The 23,662-nt window shown below is 39.9% G+C and overlaps 2 protein-coding genes across 2 annotated transcripts; one reads left to right on the top strand and one right to left on the bottom strand.

Moving 5' to 3' along the window:
• Positions 1 to 36: 36 nt before the first annotated feature.
• Positions 37 to 3,062, bottom strand: LOC310938762 (E3 ubiquitin-protein ligase TRIM39-like; the record flags this gene model as incomplete). Its single annotated transcript, XM_083903350.1, has 8 exons — positions 2,970 to 3,062; positions 2,038 to 2,610; positions 1,852 to 1,947; positions 1,507 to 1,740; positions 1,279 to 1,420; positions 1,119 to 1,145; positions 556 to 701; positions 37 to 468 (listed from the first exon to the last, which is right to left on the bottom strand). The coding sequence occupies exons 2-8, from the start codon at positions 2,605 to 2,607 to the stop codon at positions 37 to 39; spliced, it is 1,647 nt and encodes a 548-aa protein (XP_083759476.1). The 5' UTR covers positions 2,608 to 2,610; positions 2,970 to 3,062.
• A 7,143-nt stretch (positions 3,063 to 10,205) lies between these two features.
• On the top strand, positions 10,206 to 22,213 carry LOC310938040 (protein O-GlcNAcase; the record flags this gene model as incomplete). Its single annotated transcript, XM_083902435.1, has 17 exons — positions 10,206 to 10,245; positions 12,279 to 12,330; positions 13,611 to 13,708; positions 14,117 to 14,247; positions 14,338 to 14,509; positions 14,618 to 14,716; positions 15,657 to 15,926; positions 17,106 to 17,192; positions 17,617 to 18,077; positions 18,176 to 18,350; positions 18,810 to 18,866; positions 19,250 to 19,335; positions 19,465 to 19,569; positions 19,829 to 19,920; positions 20,405 to 20,594; positions 21,782 to 21,941; positions 22,077 to 22,213. 17 exons carry the CDS (start codon positions 10,206 to 10,208, stop codon positions 22,211 to 22,213), a joined length of 2,412 nt encoding a protein of 803 aa, XP_083758561.1.
• Positions 22,214 to 23,662: the final 1,449 nt, after the last annotated feature.

Here is a 23,662-nt window from a genome sequence, read left to right as displayed (position 1 = left end):
CAAAAACCTTGTGATACACTAATTCTAGATTTTACTTCATATTGTAATGCCATCTAAATCCAAGCCACCATTGACTCCACTAATAGGATGGATGATCAGTGGGGACTGGTTGGACATGCTGTCACTCATTTCAGGGTTAAAAAAAGGAAAAACGGCCTCAGTGAAATTGAACTGTGTAAAGGAATAGATGTGTGACCGGGCCTCTGCATCATAGAAAGACACCGTCCCATCCTCATAGTCCAGAAACACCCCAAGAACCTGTGGCTTCTGAGGGACGCTCAGCAGCTCGGCCTGCCCTGCACATGCCCGGTACTCACTGCCCTGCCGCAGACAAACAGTCCAATACCCGTCCTCTGGGCTCAGTGTCACAACACCTTTCCTGTCCACTGACTCCTGAGCTACACCCAAGTCCCATGCTGTTTTGTTTCCCACATCCACCTCCCAGTAGTGCCTCCCTGTGGTAAAACCCTGCACAGCAAGAGCATGTGTAATTAAAAAGTGACATGCAAAGTTGTTACATTCCAGTAAGCTTACAAAAACCATTCCTTTATTTACCTGGGTGCCAAGGACACATGGTGCTGTGTCAAAACGTTCTGGTATGTCCACCAAACTCTGTTCAACGTCTCCATCCCAGACTTGTCTACCATCCTCTGATAGTACCAGCCAAGGGTTAGCTGTCCTCTGGTCCAGATGAACATCAGCTGGTAGACAAACACAGTTAAATTAAACTTTGTAATGGTGTAAAATGTTGTTGAATTTATTATTTAAAATGACTGCTAATTAGGGAATTGGTATCGGTCAGTATCAATGGTAAACATGTAAATACAAATACTGGGCTGTTTATTTATTCTTTTTGGGAGAAGGATATTTTTTTTCACAGCTGCCTTGAAATGGCTCAGCACAAAATGTGTTGTCACAGCTTCATAGTTCATAAATGGTCTAAAATGACTGTATCAGACTAATATCGGTATCAGTATTAGACACAAAAAAGTATTTGAGAATGAAAACAGTTACTCTTTTCAGAACTACAATAATTGCCAAAATGCCACATTTCCAGGTGTCCACCCGTTAAGACAGCCTTTATAAAAATATGTGATTTTTAAGAAGTTGAACTGCACCTGCATACTGCTGCATCTTCTCATGCTCTGTAAGTTAATGAGACCATATGAGCCAAAATATAATATAAATAAGACAAACAACATCCATGTATTAAAGCTGTGACAGTCACTACTCTGGTGCAGAGTAATGATGCAATGATGCTTTTCTCGAGAAGGTGACCTTGAATGGAGAGCTTTTTCAAAGCTGACTGAAGCTGCTTTTCAGTTTTGGCTAATGTTCTCCTTACGATCCCCAAACATGTGTGAGGATGGACAATGATGTCAGAGCAGGCCTTGGCAGATGGAGGAAAAGCTGGAAACCTCTGACACAAAATAGAGAAATGTCTTTAAAATCTCCAAATATTTAATCAGGCTGCCAATGATAATTCAACTGACTGTGACTCCTGACCTGTAGAAGGTGGAGGTGGTCCTCAGAGTAAAAGAGCTCCTCCATCTCACTTCCCTTCTTCTCCAGCTCAGCTATTTCGAGCTCCAGCTCTGCGATGAGCCTTGCTGCCCTCTGTTCTGCTGCTGTCTGCTTCCTCTGGATCACATCCACAAGCTCGGCCTGGCTTCTCTCCATGCAGCGAACCAAAGCTGAGAAGATCTCCATGCTTTCTCTAATGTCTTGCGTTGCGTTTTCCTGGACAATGAATGAGAGAAACAAGTCACAACATGCAGTGCATATGCTATTTTAACAGCTGCTACAGTTGCCCAGGTTTGTCTACTTTCTGTAAAACTGATATCAACTCACTTTGCTCAGCTCAACAGAGTGTTGGATCTCCTCCACTTTCTGTCGCCTGTCATGGATCATCTGCTGAACATCAGCCTCAATGCTTTTCATCTGAGCCTGACAACAAGACAACAAGAACCAAAACAATAACTGGAAGCACAGTCCAAAGACTGAAGTAAAACGATGATGAGGTGTTTAAGATCTCACCTTCTTATCCCGACTCTCTCGCTCTACTGGGACAGTGTCATGACCATGGTGGTCAGTTTCAGTGCACAACACACACACAGGCCTCTGGTCGCTCCTGCAATACAGCTCCAGCAGCCGCTGATGCCTTTTACACATCCTGTTCTCGAGCATTGCAACAGGCTCTATCAGCTTGTGAATCTTCAAGGTGGGAACTCTCAGGTGAGGTTCAAGGTGACTCTCGCAGTATGAGGTCAAACACACTAGGCAGGACTTCAAGGCCTTTGTTAGTCTCTCAACACACACATCGCAATATATGGTCTTTCCAACCAATGACATGACACCATTTTGTCTTCTTGCTCGAATCTGCTCAGACATTTCCTTGGCAAAATAGTTTTCACAAAGCTCTGGGAAACCCTCAAACACCGTTTGGCATTTTGGACAGCTGATAACATCACTGTTGTCCCAGTGTGATGTGATGCAGGTGAAGCAGAAGCTGTGACCGCAGGGGATGGAGACTGGCTCGGAGAATACATCCCGACAGACGGAACACTGAAACTGCACGTCTGACAGGAAAATGCTGGAGGTAGCCATGAACTACGAAATTAAATAAAGATAAATATTACATGTGTTGTTAACATTCTGACATCAGAAAAAAGCATGGTACAAGCCACAATTTCTGTCCTTTTAGACTTTTACTTGTCCTTTTATTACAACAATAACGACCAACGTGCATTTCCTTATCATTAACTTTAAACAAATCACTGCTGCCGAGTGGACAAAGTCCAGCTGCATTCTCGTGAACCAAATGAAACCAAATGAATTAAATTTCCACCCAACACCTTCAAACATCTCCCTTCCTTATATCCTATTAAACCTGAATAACACAAGAAAAAGCAGAAACATCAATAAAATAAATACTTAGTGTAATCAAACAATACTTACCTTGATGTTACCTTGTGGATCTGTGTGAAACTTGACCTCTGAGGTAGTGAAAACAAACACCGGGACAGAGCCAAAGTCCTCCTCGGTTCGCTGTCACCACTCCCTCTGGGGAGGGAGTGTAGGGATTTTCTCCCTCTAGGGCATTATAACTTCCCTGTTGTTCCAGGGTGGGAGGAGTCTTACCTCTTAGTTGTACCTATTCTGGATTTGAACTGCACAGCTTTGTACTGCACAATAGTATTTTGTATTTGTAGTGCTTTGAAATGTGTTGAGTGACAAGGAAATACATGAATAAAGCTTTGGCACAATTGTCCCATTACCTTTCCTTTATTTCAGCTAGACAGGAACAAAGTGCAGTGTGAAGATTCACACACATTAAGAAGAAATTCAAACACTATAACCACTTTCTAGCAGGGATATTTTGTGTATAAAAAAGATGAGGCAAGGTGAAAAGTAAAAAGGAAAGAGTTTAAAATACAAATAGCAATAATGGAGATTTTGAGTGTCTTTAAAGTGATACAATAACACATGTACAGGGAATAAAGTACATCCCTTCCACTCCGCCACAGGATGCCGATAATTTTAAAATAATTTGTGAACTGACATTTAGAAAAAGTATGTTACCATTCACCATCTCGTCTTTCCTCCACTGGTCTCATGGCTTCACATACTTAATCTTCACAGACAATACCTGTGGTGTCAGTCCATATAGACTGCCGAGCTACAAACACACACACAAACAAACACACATTATTATTTGAATTCAAAGACAATGTAATTGCATGACATTGACAACAACTGAACAGCATCTCACCTCTAACAATGCTCTCTCTATGTCTGAGTGTGACAGCTTAACAAGTGACTTTAATTCCAAGTTCACGCCAACAACGTGATCTGGTGACATAAATATATAACATGTTATCAAACACACTACAGTAAAAAATACAACACAATCGACAATGTGAAATTGAAAAAATACTGCACTTGAATCAGAAGTCTCTTTACTGCTATGAGAAATACGTTTAACAATTGATGAAAAATACCTGAAACAGTGATGAAAATAACATGGACAAGTCTGTACACAATAGTATATTTTAATTAAGTAATTAATTAATTAATTCATTATTTGGTTAAGTAAATAGCCAAGGAATACAAGGATAGTTCCAAATGAGGAAATATTACAAGAAGCACAATATAAACAGAATAAGAGTGAGCACAATCTAATATATGAAAAAAATATATACTTACAAGGCCCTTTTCTTGTAGCTTTTGGATTGGACAGAAATAAATATTTTCAGGTGAAATGATGTTGTTAGAAACAGATACACATATAAAATATAGAAGTGAATTAAGAAACATCTCACCAGTGACTGCAGTGACATTTACGCCACTGCTTCTGACATTAGCAAACACAGAGAAGAGATTGAATGTGTATGTAGTTCCAGCGGTGAGACCTGACACTGTGTAAGTCACTGGTCCGTCTCTCTCTGGTGCTGCGATGTCTATCTCTTCACCATTAAACTGGAGAACAAAGCTGATGGTGTTGTTCACGTTATTCCACTGCAGAGTGATACTGGTCTCATCTTGTCCTGTTGATCTGAAGCGGTCTGTGTTTGGAGGAGCTGTGTCGCAACAAAGAGCCACAATGTCAGTTAATCAAAACAACAATTTTGCTGTACAGTATGCTACATGGGAATTTCCCGATTGTGGGTCAATAAAGGTATATTGTATCGTATATGGTTTCTGTATTCTCTTACTGTAATTAAATGTCTCAGCAGTTGTGTTCATTCTTCCAGATTCAAACAGTGCTAATGTTTTTAGGTTTCCACACCTTATGATTTTGTGGGACTGTCCTGGCTAGTAACTAACCATCCTAAATAATGAAACTGCTGAGGTAGTTGACAATTTGAAATACCTTGGACTCACAATAGACAATAACCTTAGATTTGACACATACATGAAGGACATTAAACATTAAAAAACGAAGCAACCAGACTTGTTTGTCACCCACAAACTAAAAGGACTCAGTGTCACATGCTCCTTGGATGATGTCAGTGTCCAGAAAAACCTCAGAGCCTCCACACGCATCGCAGACACAATATCACCCATAAGACCACACCCACCCACTACACTGCTACTTCAAAATCCTTCCCTCAGGACACAGGTACAGAACACAAACATGCAACAAGGCAGGTTTTAGAAACAGCCAGCCAGATCCCCTCTGCTAAAGCCGTTTTAAACAAAAACTAATAAAAAACATATAGAGAGACAACAGCTTTTCACAATTTGTTTTGTCTAAATGTATGTACTGTATGTGATGTTCTAAATGTTGCATACGTGAACAGACCTGTAAACATGAAGTTCAATAAATAAACTAACTAACTAACTAACTAACTAACTAATGTATCTCATTTTACAATGCAGACTGGTTTCACCCACAGTTTGTGTGAACTGCTGTTGTGTTGTGCAGTTTGTGTGCACTGTTAATAGAAGCTGATTTGAAAGTCATAACACCGACTAGTTCCTGGATTTTACAATCAGGTGTTTTCTGTACATATGGATCTACTTAGTAAGGGGAACAGAAGTGTTGACATCACATGAATGACACTTGGAAAAACCTGAAATATCTCACCAGTGACTGCAGTGACGTTTACTCCACTGCTTCTGACTCTCGCAAACACAGAGAAGAGAGTGAATTTGTACTTAGTTCCAGCAGTGAGAGATGAGACTGTGTAAGCCACTGGCCCGTCTCCCTCTGGTGCAGGGATCTTTATCTTAGTACCATCAAACTGGAGAATAAAATCGACATTCTTCAGCGTATTCCACAACAGAGTGATACTGGTCTCATCTTGTTCTATTGATGTGAAGCTGTCTGCAACTGAGAGAAATTGAGCTTATTGTATTGGACAGAAAATGTATAGAATGATATTTACCAATACATTAGGTTGAAATACTCAAGAATAGCTACAATTCCCAACAATGACCGATTTCCTATTGTATTTCAGTTCAATTGATTATGTAGATACATTATATATAAAAAGTCATAGTGTCTTTAAAAGTTTGTCAGATCAAACACGGCACTGAATATTCAGGTAATTTAAGCATTCATTACTTGTTGAATGACAGATGAAAGGGTAACTTAGGGAGCAGTTTTCATTTGACCACTCTCCTGAGCCATGGAGTCTTGTGGTGATACATTCTTCTCCAACAGAGTCTGGTTCTCTGAACGCCCAGTGTCGAAACAGAGAAGTGCTCCCATCAGACCACAGTTTTTCCCGGTGCAGACCGACCCACACCGACTCCCCAGAGGAAATATTTGTCACGATGGCATTGTCTAATTTATTGCGTACACTGAAAACAAACAGTGGAATATAAAGTACACAAAATGAGAACAACTAGTTAGAACACGACAAACACACTAAAATCCACTTAAATGCATTGTTACTGATTGGTAATATACAGCACTTTATGTCATTGTGTAAGGATTGGATAATATGTTATCACATGCCTACATAATTAAAATAATTACCTCACATTGCAGGTATACTACTACTACTGTGCCTCTGATAATCATTATCGTTATCATCACCATATTAATCCTTAGTGGTCACACGGCACAGATCAGTGCCGCAGGTGCACCCATGCTAAATTGCTGTGCGAAACACAACTATCAAAAAATATCTGCTGTAAACTATATTACACCAGGTTTATCCAAGACATGCTTGAGCATTACATAAGCATGTAATATGAGTGAACTCAACAACAGTTTGCTTATATATAAGACCAACTTTCAGTCACATCTTTCTAATCCAAATGTCAATGGTCACAGAATTATTAAATTAAACATAAAAAACCAAAACTGTCCATGCCCTGATACTTTTGCACAGTATTATGTAAACAAAAATTACCTTGCCATTGCTGTGAACTAAATTAAACTGTCATGCAGTGCTAATAAATAATCCTGGTTTTATAAACTAAGCAGCCCAAATTCAAGTAGTTGTTTCAGTGTCCATGGTGTCTCCATTAGTGCATACTGTACCTGGCTAGATCGACATAGTTCTCCCTGCAGTGTGTCTGGGCTCTGGTCCAATTCAAGTGTTTGTTAATCTTGACAAACAGCTGTGTGCCATCAACCATTCCTACATATACAAGGATACAGAACATATAATGGGCTATAATATTGCTGATTCCAGATAACAAATACTTCTGAAAAAAATATTTCTGAAAATACTGTGAAGTTATTAATGAGTGTTCTAATTTAAAATGACTCACCAGCGTAGCATATGAAGGGTTGTCTGAGGCTGCAATTCACATTCCCCCATGTACCCCTGCCACCAAATAAGACAGTACAGTTCTTTTGTCCTCTGACTGGGTATCCAGTCTTCCAGTTTGTAAAATCACTGTCTCCTCGACCATCATTTAGGGACCATCTCCAGCCGTGTATCAAATCATCATAGAGACCTATCCAAGCTCGGCCTGTTAACAAAAACAAAATCTTCCTTATTACACTAAATAATTGTTTTTTTTTTACAATGTCCTGTTTCTTAGGTAAAGTTGCCAAAAGGGCTGAATTGGAAGCATGTCCAATACCAGTATTTAGAACTTGCCTGGGTAAGCTGATGTGGTGGTGAGAACAGCACTGATATTAGCAGTGTTTTCTATGGTAGCCAGGTCAGTGAAGGTCTCTCTGCAGAAGTGCTGAGCTTTGGTCCAGTTCAGTGGCATGCTGACAAAGTGGTACTGATGAGTTTGGACAACACCTACAAGTGCTCCTACCAAGAAACAAGTACAGGCATATATATTCAGAAAGAGCAGAAACAGCAATGTTTTTTTAGATGGTGAAGCCAAATGAATCAATTATGTACCTTTACAGAGTTCTAATTTATTCATACAGTCAAATATTTATCCCTGCTACACAATACATCTGCTGTGTCACTGACTGGGTTGTTAAGCAGGGGAGACTTTAACCTCTGAGGTTTCAGTCTTTACATTTTCTTTTTTAATTTACCATGAACAGAATGGCCAGATGTGAATGAGAAGATGAGAATATAATAATACAGGAATTAAATGGTATTTGTTTTGTTTTTTGAGAAAAAAATCATTTCCTTGAGTTTGAAGCCTGCTCAACTTGCCATTCTGCATGCCTAACTCCTCTCTATGTAACCCCCTGCCTTTTCCAGCCTTCTGGCCTTTTAGACCTGCTTATTTTTGTATTTTTTACATAATTTAAAACTAAATTTAAAACACCATAAAAGGCACACAAAATAAACAAGAGTCACCAACCTGTGAGCAAAAATACAACTGGTACATAATCCATGGGATAAACCTGCGGGAAATGTTTTCAAAATTTCAGTTGTTAATTCCTGTTTTTCTTTTGAGATGACATTCCCTGTGTGTATCTAGTGCTGATATCACCTCTGTGATAGACATGACATTACATTACATTCAAACTGAGGGTTTCAAAAAACACTTTAAATTATTAGTTTTACTCACCTGTATCCTTTTAACCTCTCCTTACTCAACACTATAGGACTTCACACCAGAGACGGAGTATGTGTTTGATGTCGTCACTGCTCAGCTGCTGTGACTGCTCAGTAGATTCTTTAAGGGGAAAAAAAGGGGACTCTCACTGCCAAGACAGACCCAACCCATCACAAGTGTAAATAAAGTGTCTACAATAACTTAGCAATCACTTACATTTAATGTAATAACTAGCCTGTATTATTGTTGCCATATTCAACAGCAAATCTATCTATCTATCTATCTATCTATCTATCTATCTATCTATCTATCTATCTATCTATCTATCTATCTATCTATCTATCTATCTATCTATCTATCAACCCACAATATGCTGGATATGTGTCTACTTTTTTTTCTGTGTAGACATTTTCAGATAAACATACATTCACATTTAGGTTTCAAGGAAGAAATACCCCATTCTTCTTTGCTGAGGTCCATTGTTAAAATAGTTCTGAAGCTAGCGAGAGGTCATGAGGTTAGCCAACAGGTTTGTCAAGTCGATTGGGAATAGTTTTGGTTCATCTTTCAACCAAATCAATACTATGTATGTACACTCGTCTGTGCTGTACAGCTCAACTTTAAAAATAGAAAACTTGAGTTACCAATGCCAACTTGTAAGCTAAGTTGTTGGCTCTACCTAGAGCAAATCTTGGTACAACTTATTGTTGGCTTTTCGGGCCACACCCAAATGAGCTCACACACAAGGGACTCAATTGAATTCAATACCAGCAAGGGAATAGCTCACACTCACACATTCATGCAGTTGTCCATTTACACCAGTCACAAATACATAAAATATATATTAAAGCTGTAAAAAAAAGGGGGCATAAATTAGGTGAGCATATTTGGAATGGATACTAAATAGTTATACTTGTAATCCTAATAGTGCAGTCTTCTGGTATTGTGCAACATCAACACTCTTTTGTAAGGATTCTCTGTGTGTGTGTGTGTGTGTGTGTGTGTGTGTGTGTGTGTGTGTGTGTGTGTGAGAGAGAGAGGAGGTCTTGTACTTCATCCATGACTCACACACCTTGGTCTTCTCCACTAGAAGGAGCCTGTGCGCCTGTGCTGCAGGACACTGAAAGCAGAGGCAGATGCTGCCTTCATGGACACTAGGAAAAAGACAGAGATAGATGATTAATATTTAATTGACAAATGAATTAAAATTCACAGTCACAGCTAATAATGGACAATATAACAATAACAGTAAAAACGACAATGATTGCAAGCTGCTGAAATGCTCTTCAATCTACAGTAGTGTTAAAAACAAAAATGTTAAAACAGAATATAATGACATGCAAACAAAAAGCTAAAGTGGTTACAAAAGGGCTGAGAGTCAGTCTGAAGTGCATTTATCAAGGGAAAACGGTATATTAGTATGGTGGAAACTGGTCTGTATATACAGTATATTGAAGTGATTATGTAACTTTATATATGTCTAATAAGCATTAAGATATGCCACACCTGTGAGGTGGGATGGATTAAGAAGTGCTCACTAACACAGATTTAGACAGATGTGAATATTTGCGCATTTTCTGGTGAGCACCTGAACGCAGCACGAGAACTCCGTAGAAGGAGTAGAAGAGAGAGGGAGAAAGAAGGAGAGAAGGAGGAGGCGGCGGCATCATGAAGACTATAGTCGGTATCTAAGCTGTCGGACGGGGAGAGCATCTCGTCTTCCTTCGCTCTTCTAGGAGACGTCTGTAAGTGGGCCTGAGAAGAGGATGGAGAAGACGAGTCCGTTTCTTTGTGGTGTGGTGGAAGGTAAGAGCAGCCGAATAAAGAGCTGACCTCCTGTCACGTCATGTGTTTTTTTTTCTTCTTTCCTCCTCCTCTTCCTCACCTCGGGGAGTTGATTTTGAATTGACCTACATTTGGAAGTCCATGTTTTGTCAGCTACTGTAAGGGGGCGTGGAAGTGGTCTAACGCGTGTATGTGATGAAGAGCGACATTGTTGCGACGTGAAGGTCTAAATGAGAGGATGGTGATGATCAGTCAGGCTTGATGTGACGATCAAAGAGCAGCCGCTGAAAGGCAGTGATGTTGATTTGGCTCAAAGAGCTGGAGGAAGGAAATACAGACTGGTGCTGATGCTGATCATAATAATAAAGGCAACAGTGAAAAAAGAGAAGATGGAAGTCAATTTGTTTGAATAGATTTAGAATAATTTTTTTTACATTTCTGAATGTTTTCCTCTGAATTCTACCTGTCAAAATTTGTAATTCCCCATTTTCACGTATATATTTTGAAAGTAATATAAATAGGGCAATGTTTAAAATATTCAAATAGGAATATTTATTCAGCATGCTCAATTTTAATGGACTAAATTCACATCCTAAATTTTTAAATTGGGCAAGCAATCGATTCTGTCCCAAAAGCACTCACATGAAGATTTATCAGAGCAATTTCAATCAACCATTATATTTAATTAATTTGACATCGTGACCACCAGCGAGTCGATACTCGTAATCTTGAGTTGATTGTGGATCCAACAACCTGCAGTAGATTTGCAAGTGCATTTAGATTGATTTGTCAGCATGACCCACTTACAATACAAATACTGACACACACACACACACACAGACTGCAGACTTATTCAATATCACAATGGTGGGAGCGGGACCTTGCAGGTGCTCCCATTTCTAAAAGAATGCAGCTGGTGATGAATTATGACTCTGACAAACACAGACAGCATGTGACCATATGACCATGTGACCATTCGAGCTCTGGAAAAGCATTCTTTGCTTTATCCTGTGCACTATATCCATACACACAGTGCTGTAGCTGCATGAAGCTGATAAATGTCCAGTTTGTGAATAAATGCTGCAGTGTTACATTATGAGCTAAAAAAAAAGAAAGTACATGTTTCTGCAGTGTGTGTGTATATATATATATATATATTGAATTGTGGAAATATGAGAGTTTATTAATTAGTCAATAATATCGATTCAGACAATTTTATTTAAATATTTTAGTGCTGCAGCAATTTTTTTTCTTCAAATAATTAAAACAAGCTTTTTAAATGTGAATATTTGCTGGTTCCAATCATTCAATTCAAGACGAAAAACGTTGGTTTGCTTTAAAAGAATTAAACAATGAATATTGAAGCTTGATTTATAAAGATTATATGTCAAATCAAACTACAATTACAATTCCTGTCAGAAAAATCACAATGAGATATTTTCCCCAAATCATTCAGCCCTACTGAGCAATCATACGATAGCTTGTGTTCAGGACAGACACAACATTGCGTCTCGGCGCTGTCCATGGTGCTGCTGCATTTATTACATGACCTGAACTGTAAGGGTATTAATAAAACACAGTGAGCGCTGTATGGATTATTTCCATAGTGATTTTATCAAATGTTGGGAAATACTATGATCAGTATAGATTATGAGAAACTATTCTAAATTTCGAACGGTCCAGGGTGTACCCCGCCTATTGCCAAATGTCAGCTGAGATAGGCACAGCACCCCCCGTGACCCTCCGGTGGAGGATAAAGCGGTAGATAATGGATGGCTTTACAACATAAAGAAATAAGAAACAACTTTAAACTTAATCACTTTTAGAATCTAATCTGCAGACGTACAACACAGGGAGTTGTGTGTGCTACTTATGCCAAGCCAGTCATTTTTCGACTCTTTGCAAAAGTTAACCGCCTAATTTCCGGGGGCATTAAAAGCCCCCGTAATGTAAATTTCGAGGACAGCTTCAGATATTTCAAGGGCAAATTGCACTGAGCCCCGGCTTATGTCATACCCTGGTATCCACTCATGCTTTCTTTTTTCCCTCTCCAGGATTCTATGGGAGACCATGGTCGATGGACCAGAGAAAAGTTCTCTTCCATTGGTAAGTCTGTAGCAAATCTTTCATTCCGCATCAGGCATTTCTATCACACTGAACCGCTGTAGAACATTTAAATCCTCTGTCATCTGTTCGTGGAAGTCAACACGCACACCACAACAAAAAACCACAACACTTTTAAGTATGAATTATATTATTTAGGGTTGTGTAATACTACTATTTCCTGAATTGATCAATTTGATCAGTCATTTTTGAGATGTTTTAGTTCTAATGCTGCAAATTGTACACAATGTGGATCACCCTAACCGAGTGTATCATTAAAAATATTAATGCTAATTCAAATATTCAAATAAACAGAGTAAGTGCATCAGACACAATAATATGTCATGCACAGAGGCAGCCACACTTTGGTGAACAGCCCATCCCATGCTCTATGACGAAACCAGAAGGATGAATGTGACTTAAAAAACGTTGTCAGTGTAGCAGCAGCTGAGTGAGCGAGTGTGTGCGCTCCAGGGTTATTTTTAGATTTTCTTTTTTAGACTCAAGTGTGAGGGGGGCAGGCAAAATTTGTACATTGTGTGAGTATTGCATAAGTTTTGGCAGCGTGGGGCTTTTGGATGCATCTACAGTAGTGTGTGTTTGTGTAAGCTTGAGAGAGGTATGCTGCATCATTGTGGAGGCGACTTACAGGCCATCTGTCCAGGAAGAGAAGCAGAGAGAGAGAATAATAACCCACCCATCCACCCACTGAGTCTTTAATTAAGAAAAACAACTTTCTTGATGGCAGAACAATAGACATACATACAAACTAACCTATTATTCTGGTTTGAAAGATGAAATAGGATGAAAGACACAGTTAGACACCAGGGGGCAACTCAACTGGTTGCAAAAAACCCTCAGTTTGAATGTAATGTAATGTCATGTCTATCACAGAGGTTATATCGGCACCAGATACACACAGGGAATTTCATCTCAAAAGAAAAACAGGAATTAAAAACTAACCAATGAGTTCATGTCCAATGTCCCTAAAAGTAAAATAAATCAGGAAGTCCAAATAAGGAAAACCCACAAATGACAACAAGGACTGGCCCATGTATTTTATCTGTTACTGTGTGTATGATGAAAACAAGCTGATGTTGCACAATTTTCCATCCTAGTACTATGCACTATTTATAATTCAAGAGGTCATTTCCTGTAACTGAGATGGCCATGATCGATACCCAGTGGATCTATTTTCTTTATTATTTATTTTCTGTTTGTTCCTGATTCCCAGATTTAGCACATTAACCTGTTTCCTGCTAATAACCTTGTCCCCCCCTCAGGATGCAACAGTGGGGGCTGAACACCTACTTGTATGGTCCCAAAGACGACTTAAAACACAGACTGTTGTGGAGGGAAGTCTATTCTCCTGAAGAGGAGGGTGAGAACTATGAATTTCAGTCACTACTTTCCTTGTCTTTTTAAGTCTGTTAAGTCTATTTTTGAGTTTGACATTGATGGGGGAGAAAAGTCATTTTTACAACTTTGAAATTGAATATTGTAACTTTATTTTTCTTTGCCGTCATACTTTTGAACTGTTTTAGTTTATTTATTTATTGCACTCTGGAAGATGATGTCAGTCATGAGATATTAAAGCCAAACATAATTTACTAAGTGGTAAAAAATACATATTTACTGTAATAAATGACTGAAAAAATGTAGCCCTCTCACTTTAATATACCAAATCTTTCTCATTTACTCATTTTCTGTGAGATAAAATAATAGTTTTATTTTATTACTTTTATTTTTGGTCATTTATAAATTTCAAACTTGGCACTCCTCCTCTCAGCTCAGCTGCGTACTCTCATAGCGGAGGCCCAGTCAAGAGGCCTGAGGTTTGTTTACGCCCTCTCTCCTGGTCAGGACATCGTCTTCTCTTCTTCCTGTGACCTGACACTGCTCAAACGCAAACTGAGACAAGTATGGAACATGCCATAAGAGGATAAATACAACACTCATGTAATTGTTTCAAGGGTTGACCCTCATCTATCTCGCTCTCTCTCTCTGTAGGTTTCGGACCTGGGTTGCCAGGCATTTGCCATTCTGTTTGATGACATTGATCACTCCCTGTGTCAGGCTGACAGTGAGGCCTTCTCTTCATTTGCCCATGCTCAGGTCACTGTAACCAATGAGATCTATCGTTTTTTGGGCGAACCACCCGTCTTCCTCTTTTGCCCAACAGGTAGGATTGGAGGTGGAAATGTGTGGTCCACAGGTTTATATAAAATACTTTACACTTAATTTTAATAAGCAAACATCTCTCTCTCTCTCTCTCTCTCTGTCCCTGTAGAATACTGTGGTTCTCTGTGTTCTCCCAGTGTATCCAAGTCTCCCTACCTGCAGACTGTTGGAGAAGACCTGCTTCCCAACATCACCGTAATATGGACAGGTCAGAAATAAACACAAACCCTCATTCTTGTAGAACAGTTTCTTCTTGTCTTATCTCTTGCTTCCTGTTGTCACATTCACTGACAGCTTCCACACACAACCTCCTCTGCAGACCAAAACCACAAATTAAAGTTGGGTGTTCATACACCCACATGCATCAGAAAGTGCAGCAGCAGTTGTACACCCACACTCGCTCTTGTCTCTCCCTCTATAGCAAATTGCAGCTTAAATTATCAATCATGTATTGTTCACTCTGGTGTTAAACGTGTCATAATTAGAAAAGAATTGCATGTTTAGTGCTGTAGTTTGCCGGCGTTGCCGTTTCAATTTCAACAAACAACTGCTTGTGCATTGTTTTCTTTTCTTCTCTTTTCAGGTAGTCGTTTAAAACATAAACGGTTTCCACCCAATTATATTTATGTATAAATTATTTGAATATGTGCATCCTACATGGAAACCTTTTTAATTGCATTAAATCTGAATTTTGAATTTAAATGTTTGTGGTTTGCAGAAGTTGTTTAAATGGTGATTTCTATTCTTTTTTGGATGATAAAAAAAAACCATAATAATAATAAAAATAAAATCATAATAATAATATATATATATATACACATATATATGTATATATATTTTCTCCCCCAGAATTGTGATATTTCTTCTAGCTTGATGAACAGTTGCCAGTATTAGTATTAGTACTAGTAGTATCTTTGTTTTCTTCATTCCAGTGATAAAAGCATCGCATCGCAGACCTTGTGGTCACATATATTTTCAAGTAATCCCAGTGTGTGCCTTAGATTCATTACTCTTTTAAAAACAATTTTTTCTTGTTCTGTAGGCACCTGACAAACAGTGAGAGAACAATTCATTCACATCGGTACCTTGTTGTTGCTCTCTGATTTCTCCGTTTCTCAAATCTTTTTCCTTCACTCTCCGTCCAACAGGCAGCAAGGTCATCTCTCGGAAACTGTCTGTAGACTGCCTGGCCGAGCTGGAGTCTGTCCTCCAGCGCCCGCCGCTCATCTGGGACAACCTGCACGCTAATGACTATGACTCCAGACGTCTCTTCCTGGGTCCATTCAAGGGCCGAGAGCCCCAGCTGAGGAGCCATCTGAGGGGCTTGTTGTTGAACCCAAACTGCGAGTTTGAAGCCAACTACATCCCACTGCACACACTGGGGAGCTGGTACAGATCTGGAGAAGAGGAGAGGAAAGGTGAGGGCATTGGACAAAGGAATGGAAAGGATGGATGGGAGAATATGAGACTGGAGATGTCCCGAGTTAATTAATGAAAATTGTATCTGCCAGACATTGGTTTTACAAGGTTAGTCTCATTGTTTCTGCAGAAATGTTTAAGAAGCTAGTGTTGCACACTTTTAAGCACCAGACAGAAATTTTGCCTGATATTAACGGATGAAGAGCTCAATCTCTTGTCCAGGACAACACCACTCAATGTCTTTTCAGCCAAATTTTCACAGACAATACATTCTGGCCCCAGTTGAAGAAATGTTCATTATGCAGTTGCTTTTGCTCTATTAATTTGACATAAAATTTACCCTGACAGTCAAAAACACACGAGAATACAGCCAGGGCTAGACAGAGGCAACAAGGGAGTTGGATGGAAATGAGCAAGAAAGAAACCACTGTTGCGTGTGATGTTTTCCCATAGACTAAGTGGGGGGAGGGAGAGATAGCGATGGAGAAGTAATTGCGATGTGTGATGAAGAAAGAAATGAGAAGAGAGGAATATCCCTCTGTGGAGGAGAGGTCAGGCTGAGTCTTTAAGGAAGAGAAAGTAAATAGATGAAGGACAGACTGTAACCTGTGACATGAAAGGAAATTATTTTTAAGGATTGCGTAAGATTTGTGTTAAGGAATAATTACTGCACATTCCCGTTTGTGGTAGGATTTTAAGTGTCTGACTTTGAGTGTGGTCAATTAAAAACAAACAAACATCCAAAAGTAATAGTAATATATAAAACAAGACTGATATCATCTTACAATGAGGGGTTAGGTTAGGTATGTGATCTTTTTATGGTGAGCCTCTAAACACTGAGCTTAACTTTTGTTACTCTAACAAGTGTTTTCTGCTGCTGTGGTGGAGCAAATTGCTCATTACTGCTATTACCACCATAGTAAACAAATTACACACACTGTATTTTTACATTTTTAGTGAAGAATAACTTCAACAGCAAAGACAGGACAAGCTGTGCTTTAGGTGTGCGTCTCCTTTTCTTCTTGTGGATAAATATGACATGAAGTAACCGTGTGTGTGTGTCTGGGTAGTACTGCCCACATGACTAATAATGACCAGTGTTCCTTGTTGTGTAATATTTGAATAAAATGTATTTTAGTATCATCTTATGTAATAGCACCATGTTGTATGTGTTGTAGATGAAGAATGTGAGTACTGTCCAGACAGAGCTCTGTCTGCTGCACTACATGATTGGATGGAGGAACTTAACCAACCACTGCAAGCAGGTATGTGTCTGTGAAGGTTCCCAGTCATCCAGGTCACTGTATCTTCAAATATAGGCATCTGGACTTTATTTAATTAAACTGAAGATGTTCCCCCTCACATCCAAGAGGCTCTACAGTTCAGGTAGAAAAGTCCAGGTAATTTAGCCTCTGTAGGCTGTAATCTGTCTATACATTTTTGTTACGTTAAACAATGCAGGTTCTTCACTCCCCGACCCAGTTTAAAGTTGTTGCTTTGATCGGAGTCAAGGTGTGTATTCACACCGTAACTAAACTCTGGTTCTCTGCTTGTGCCTGATGAATCGTGAACTTCCCAAGTTGCTTTGTGACTATAACAATCTTTGAATGAACCACTAAAATCAATGTATACATTTACTGCATCATATGTATCTTCTGTTAACCTCTTAAAATATACTTTATATTTTAGGTCGGCAGAGCACAAGAGCAGACCACCGTTCCTCTGCTCTTTCGTCTCGCTGCAAAACACCTGACCGATCTGATGGCCCCTCCTCATTCAGAGGGACCTCAGCTGTGGCTAAACTCCCCGTCTTCCCCCTGAACTCCAGCTCGCCTCCATCCTCACCTACTAAGGTCAAGGTGGAGAGGGAGGGCCGAGATGGGGAGATGAAGAGGTCAAACCAGCCTAGTCAACCACTTGGATCCAGACTTGGAGGACCCTCAGGTGGGAGCCGAGGACAGAAGGCCCACGATCGAGGGCTCTGCGGAGGGAAGGGCCTACTAAGTGAATCCCAAGTGCGGCTGTTGGTTGGTCTTCACTATCTTCCTCATGAACATGGCGCATCTGCACAGAAATTACTACAGGATCTGACCTGGCTTAAATCAAACTGCCAAGCGATCAGTGCGAACAGCAAAAAGGCGCCTCAGAAAGTAGGTGTTTGTTCTCTGTGCATATCTCTTCATGACATTTGCTGTGGTGTATGTAAGAGCACAATACTCACAATATCATTGACCGCGTGTATCCTCAGGTCGATGAGTGGCGTGGTCGGGCCTCTGGGTTCTTGTCTCTGTGCGATGAAATTGCACAGCTCCACTACAGCGTGGTGGGCGGGGCCAACAGGGCTGTGCTCTATGACCTTTACCCTTATGTGTGGGACCTTAGGAACATGGCTCTGGTGGCAAAGGCCTTCGTATACTGGCTGGGTACGGACACAAATCAAATCAATTTAGTTTCTATAGTACCAAATCACAATATACAGTACATTATCTCAAGTTAACTCAAGCACGTCTAGTTGCCTATTTATATTTACCTTTTTTTTATCCATTTGATAACCCATCCACTTCAAACTGACAAAAAACATTTCACTTTGATGCAGATATTTAAATGTTATTTAACCAGCAACACTTGTTGACATTATGAACTTCTGAACCTCGGCATGAGTAAATTTTCTCTATCTGGACGTCTTGGGATTTGACTACCCCTGCAATAGAATATTGTAGTTCAACATAGAAATATCAATATATCTTAGTATCAAATATGTTTTTCTTTACCATGTGTGTATTTTACCCTTTAATAATACTACACTTTGTCGTAAAAGAAAGAGAAATGTGGAATAATGTGAATTTCAGTGTTTATTTTAAATACTCTTTTTCCTCACTTAGATGGCCGCGTGTTGAGTGACAGTTCCACCCTGGGCTCCTGGAGGAACTGCTTCCACTGTGAGTTGGCAAGACCTTTAAAATCTTTGTTTGCCAATCTGTGCCTGAAATAACCTGCCACCACTAGCCTCTGCTGCACAAATCATCCTCACCTTGAGGTAAATGGTGTATTATTGCCAACCAAAACACAAGAAGATACAAGTGCCGTGGGGACTTAACCACCAGTTACACTTGAAATATTAATAGAAGCAACATAAATAAGTTATGGAAAATGTGAATTAATAGCCTCAATATCTGTTGTAATAGCTGTGGTATACGATTTATGCTGGAATAAATAAAGCAAATTTAACAGATTATTATTTTCCATCTCTGCTAATAACTGTCCTGTATAACAATAATAACTGTAACCCCCCCCCCGGACATTTGGTTCTCGACTGTGACAGGGTGCGGGAAGACAACTGGAGCTGACCTACTGGGAGTAGAGTCAGAGCCATGGGTGTTCAAAGGGGGCGTTTCAGGGGAAGTGCAGGTAAAACTGTTTTTTATTTGCTACAGCTTATTTGTCACAGCTATTTTATTATGCTATGTAGTCCTAGTATTCCCTTATTATCAGTGAGTTCAATCACTCTTTGACTGCAAAATGTGTGTGTGTGTTTAGATGCTTCTCCCTGTGGGTAGCAACAGTGAGCTCTTCAGTCATCCTCCGCCGCTCTTCCCTACCTCTCGTCTTTATAACATCAGACCCTACCACTGCAAGGACAAGGCATGTACTCTCTCACACACAACATTTATCATCTACAGTAGCAGCCATAAACCTGATGGATACATTGAAAACTGGGAAAATTAGGGAGAGATTGGGAGAAATTAAAAGGGAGTGGAGGGAGTTGTGAAATAGTGTTTGAATAGGCCATCATAGTTCTCTTACAAACCTTTGAATTTTGTCTAACTGGTGTGGGGGAAACTGAGACATAAAAGCACAACCATGCCTCAAAGTGATGTGATTTCTGTGTAAATGTGTGCAGGTGGAGTTGTACCGTATGGTCCGCCAGCTTCACCTGAGGACTCAGGGTGGCCAAGAATCCAGTTTTGCTCACCCAGATGTCGTAGGAGACAGGTAATTGTTTGTGAGAGAAAGAAAGATGAGACATAAGGCAGAGTGATACTCTACATTCCACATCAATGACAACTATATTCACACGTTGTATGCTTATGCAAGAGCTGTCTGCCTCACTCTTTCAGGTGTACTTAAGAAATATCATAAAGGGGTAACATAAATGGGCTCAATGAACTCAAAAATGTATCAGGAATGCAACAAGGGATTTCTTTTAAAACTTTGTGTGCAATATTAACTTAGGGGCCATTCACATGCCGTTTTAAAACTCTTACTAAAATCCAAATGAAAGATATTGGAGAGTGCTCTGCTCCTCCTCCTCCTAATGTCAAGTAGTTTGAACCAATCCTGCACAAACTGAAATACCATATTTACAAATTGTAAGTATAATTTGAAGGCTGTAAATTCAGTCTGTACACACTTGTATAAAACACACTTGACTGGTTGGTAATTCTGCTTTTATAGTTACACCTTTTCATTTCCATAGATGTCTTGGGCCGTGCCTGGCGTTGTGCCCAGAGTACAGCTTCATCCTGGAGGATGAGCTGGGTGTGTGTGGCTGTGTGTTGGGCATCTTTGATGTTCGGTCGTTTGCCAAGCGATGCCAGGCCAGCTGGATACCTGCCATGAGGGACAAGTACCCCCGCAAAGGAGGCACAACACACCCCAACACACAGGTGAATATGAGGAGATGAAAAGGCTAAAAATGACTTAAATAGCACAATTCATCTCACCTTATATCTTATATCTAGAGAACAGCACATTCAAATGTTTAGACATATCAGCAACTCCAGCCGCACCATCTGGATCCCTGTGATGGAAATAATAAGGCACTGAGAGGTAGATGGAAGACAGATAAACAACACATACACAAAGACTGCACTTTTAACAAATTGTAGAATTGACTTCTACAGGAGGCTTTCAGTGAACTGTATGTATCACCACTGCTCTACATACGTGTCAGGATGCAACACACTTGGTGACTGTGTGTTGATCTCAGGCAAAGAGCCAAACAGAGCTGGTGGTGAGCAACACAAATGGTCCCTCGCTGACTCGTGGGGGATTTATCAGCCCACTCTGTGCGTCATGATGTGCACGGACAGTCACATTTTAGTTGACTGTTGTTCATATTTACACAGTTGTGCAAACGTCACTGTTGAAAGGTTTACTGTTATTGAAATCCAAAACCAAACAGAGTTAGTGTTTAAATGGAGTATGTTGTTAGATGCAGGGAAATAACTTCTGTGTTTTATTTAAATACTGGAACAGAAATTATTTTGAGACTCACACATTTAATTGCCTTCGTCAGACCAATCATGGGTCTGTGTTTCCAAAAAAATAATGCTGTGTAACACCAAAACACCCTGATCTACTGAATTTGTAAGGAGCAGTCTTTCAAATAGGACTCATTGGTAGCATCTAGTGGCAGCTGTGTGTGTCCAAATAACAGTTTCCACCACCTAAATAGGACTAAAAACCAAAAAAAACAATTGTTTTCCAATTGAATTCACAATGAGAAACAAATTGCAAAGATTTCAATTGAATTCACTTTTTGATTGTTAAATCTGCAGTGAATTATCGATTCATAATCGATTCAATGATTGCAGAATTGTCAACAATTTTGGTAACCGACTAATCAGTTTAAATGTTTAGTTTTCTAAAATTGAACTTGTAACTTCATGTTCAGTCACAACTTATATTACTTCAATTCAATACAATTAGATACTTTATCCAAGTCATTCAGCCCTACATTCTACTATTGTTTAAATGGCACAGGACAAAGTGAAGTTGCAGGACAACTTTCTAACATTAGAAACACATTGTGAGGACAGACGTCCTTGTGTCTCTGCTCTTCTCTGTGCAGGACTTGATCCAGCTGATGGAAGAGGACCAGGGTGAGTACCCAGACTCGCTCCTCTATCACTTCCCCTCCCAGCTGCGACTGGATGCCCTGCCGGAGCTCGTGGACATCAGCATCAGCCGCACCCTGCTCATCGCCCTCCTCACTGCACTCAAGGCAAATGGTAAAGACAAAGAGCACTGAGGCATTGTAATCAACCACGTCTGCATCGCTCTGTTTTTTTCATCTGACCAGTGTGAGAGTCACGTGTCGTGCATTTTTATATTCAGTCAAATTTATCTTAAATTTGTGTGTGTAGGTTCTCAGGGCGTGTTCTGTGAAGTGCAGCCGACTGACCGTCAGAGGCTGGAGTTCCTGACGAAACTGGGCTTCCTGGAGATCCTCAGAGGAGAAGCCAGGAGCAGAGAGGGAGTGGTGCTGGGGAGGCTGCTCTGAACGTTAAACACAAACACACACAAGCACTCACATAGTTTCTCTCTCACACACAAACAAACAAACAAACAAACACACACTAGCACCCATGCAGTAGATACACAAAGTCAGATACATACAGTACACTCAGAAAATGTATCTTTTCCAAGTCTGTGTGACACTGATGGAGATGAACACAGATATTTCTGAGGGATTTACACAATATAAATCAAGCCTTTAGCAGAGCTGTGCTAATCCTTCTGGGATTTTACCCCTGGCTGAAGATTACAAGGTTTAGTCAAATTTCAAGGCAGCAACACATTGGGTTGATATGAAAGCAGAGCGCTTAAACAGAGCAACAACAAAAAAAGGATCTCTGTGGGCCATTAGTCATTCATAACCATCCCTTATGTGACTATAATCACAATTCTAACAATGACACATTTTTAACAAATGGATGGCCTCAAGCATCAAATGCACTGAAGTGTCTGTAAGGATCAACTGATTCAACAGTAGTTGAGGCATGGACATTTTGAAAGCAGATTCATCGGGAAATAGCCCCATATCCCCCAATCCTCGAGGAACTACAACAAAAGAAATGGCAATAACAATATTTAAGATTTAAAAAAAAAAAGGGAAAAAAATAGTTTTTTATAAAGGATAGCACAGACACAAATTAAGTGCATTTCCAAACTTATCCAATGACCTAACGTCATTGTGCATCTATTACCACAAGGTGGCAGCAGCAGCAAGTGTTTGTTCAGTGGACTAAAGAAGTGATGACATTTAAAAGTTTTCTTGAATGCATCAGCAAAAAGTGTTTGGTTCATGGGTTGCAAGTGTGTTTGCAGAGGTTAAGGGATTTACGAGGTTCACTGAATGTACCTCAACATGCTGTGGAATCTGCATCATGTGATTTCATGGTATGTTTAAAGAGTTGTTATGTTAACGATCATCAGGAGAAAATCACACAGCAAATGTGGCCTTTAAATGAGCAAATATGGTATTTGTTCCATCATTTGTTCTGGACATGCTACTAACCAGTGGCAACCATGGCTGTGGAGCCTACATGCAGGGTGATAATCTATGTGGATCTCCACAGGACAAGTGGAGGCAGCACAGCCACTATGGGGATAGAGTGTAAAATGGTCTTATTGGAGCAGATTAATGGGTGAAAGCAATTAATTGGTCGACCTCTAGAACAAACAGCTACTGTTCGTCACGCCTGACCTGCTCTGACCCACCTACACGAACCATGTGAAAGAAGCGTTTTATCAGGGGCTATCAAATGCTCCTTTGACCATCTTAAGTTTCTCACAGTTTCGGTTAGGTAATTTAATGAGCTTCATAGGTGCACATAGGTTGATATTGTTCATTTTGGACAAAGCCAGACACTCATACACCCAACCCCTCCACTTGTTCTAACTAAGCTCCATTTAGACATGACATTGGCAGCAAACTTAATTCTGTAAA

The sequence above is a fragment of the Microchirus variegatus genome, assembly GCF_963457635.1.
Source record: "Microchirus variegatus genome assembly, chromosome: 2".
NCBI lineage: Eukaryota > Metazoa > Chordata > Actinopteri > Pleuronectiformes > Soleidae > Microchirus > Microchirus variegatus.
The sequence above is the reverse complement of the archived record's forward strand: the minus strand, read 5'-3'. Positions and strand labels throughout refer to the sequence as shown.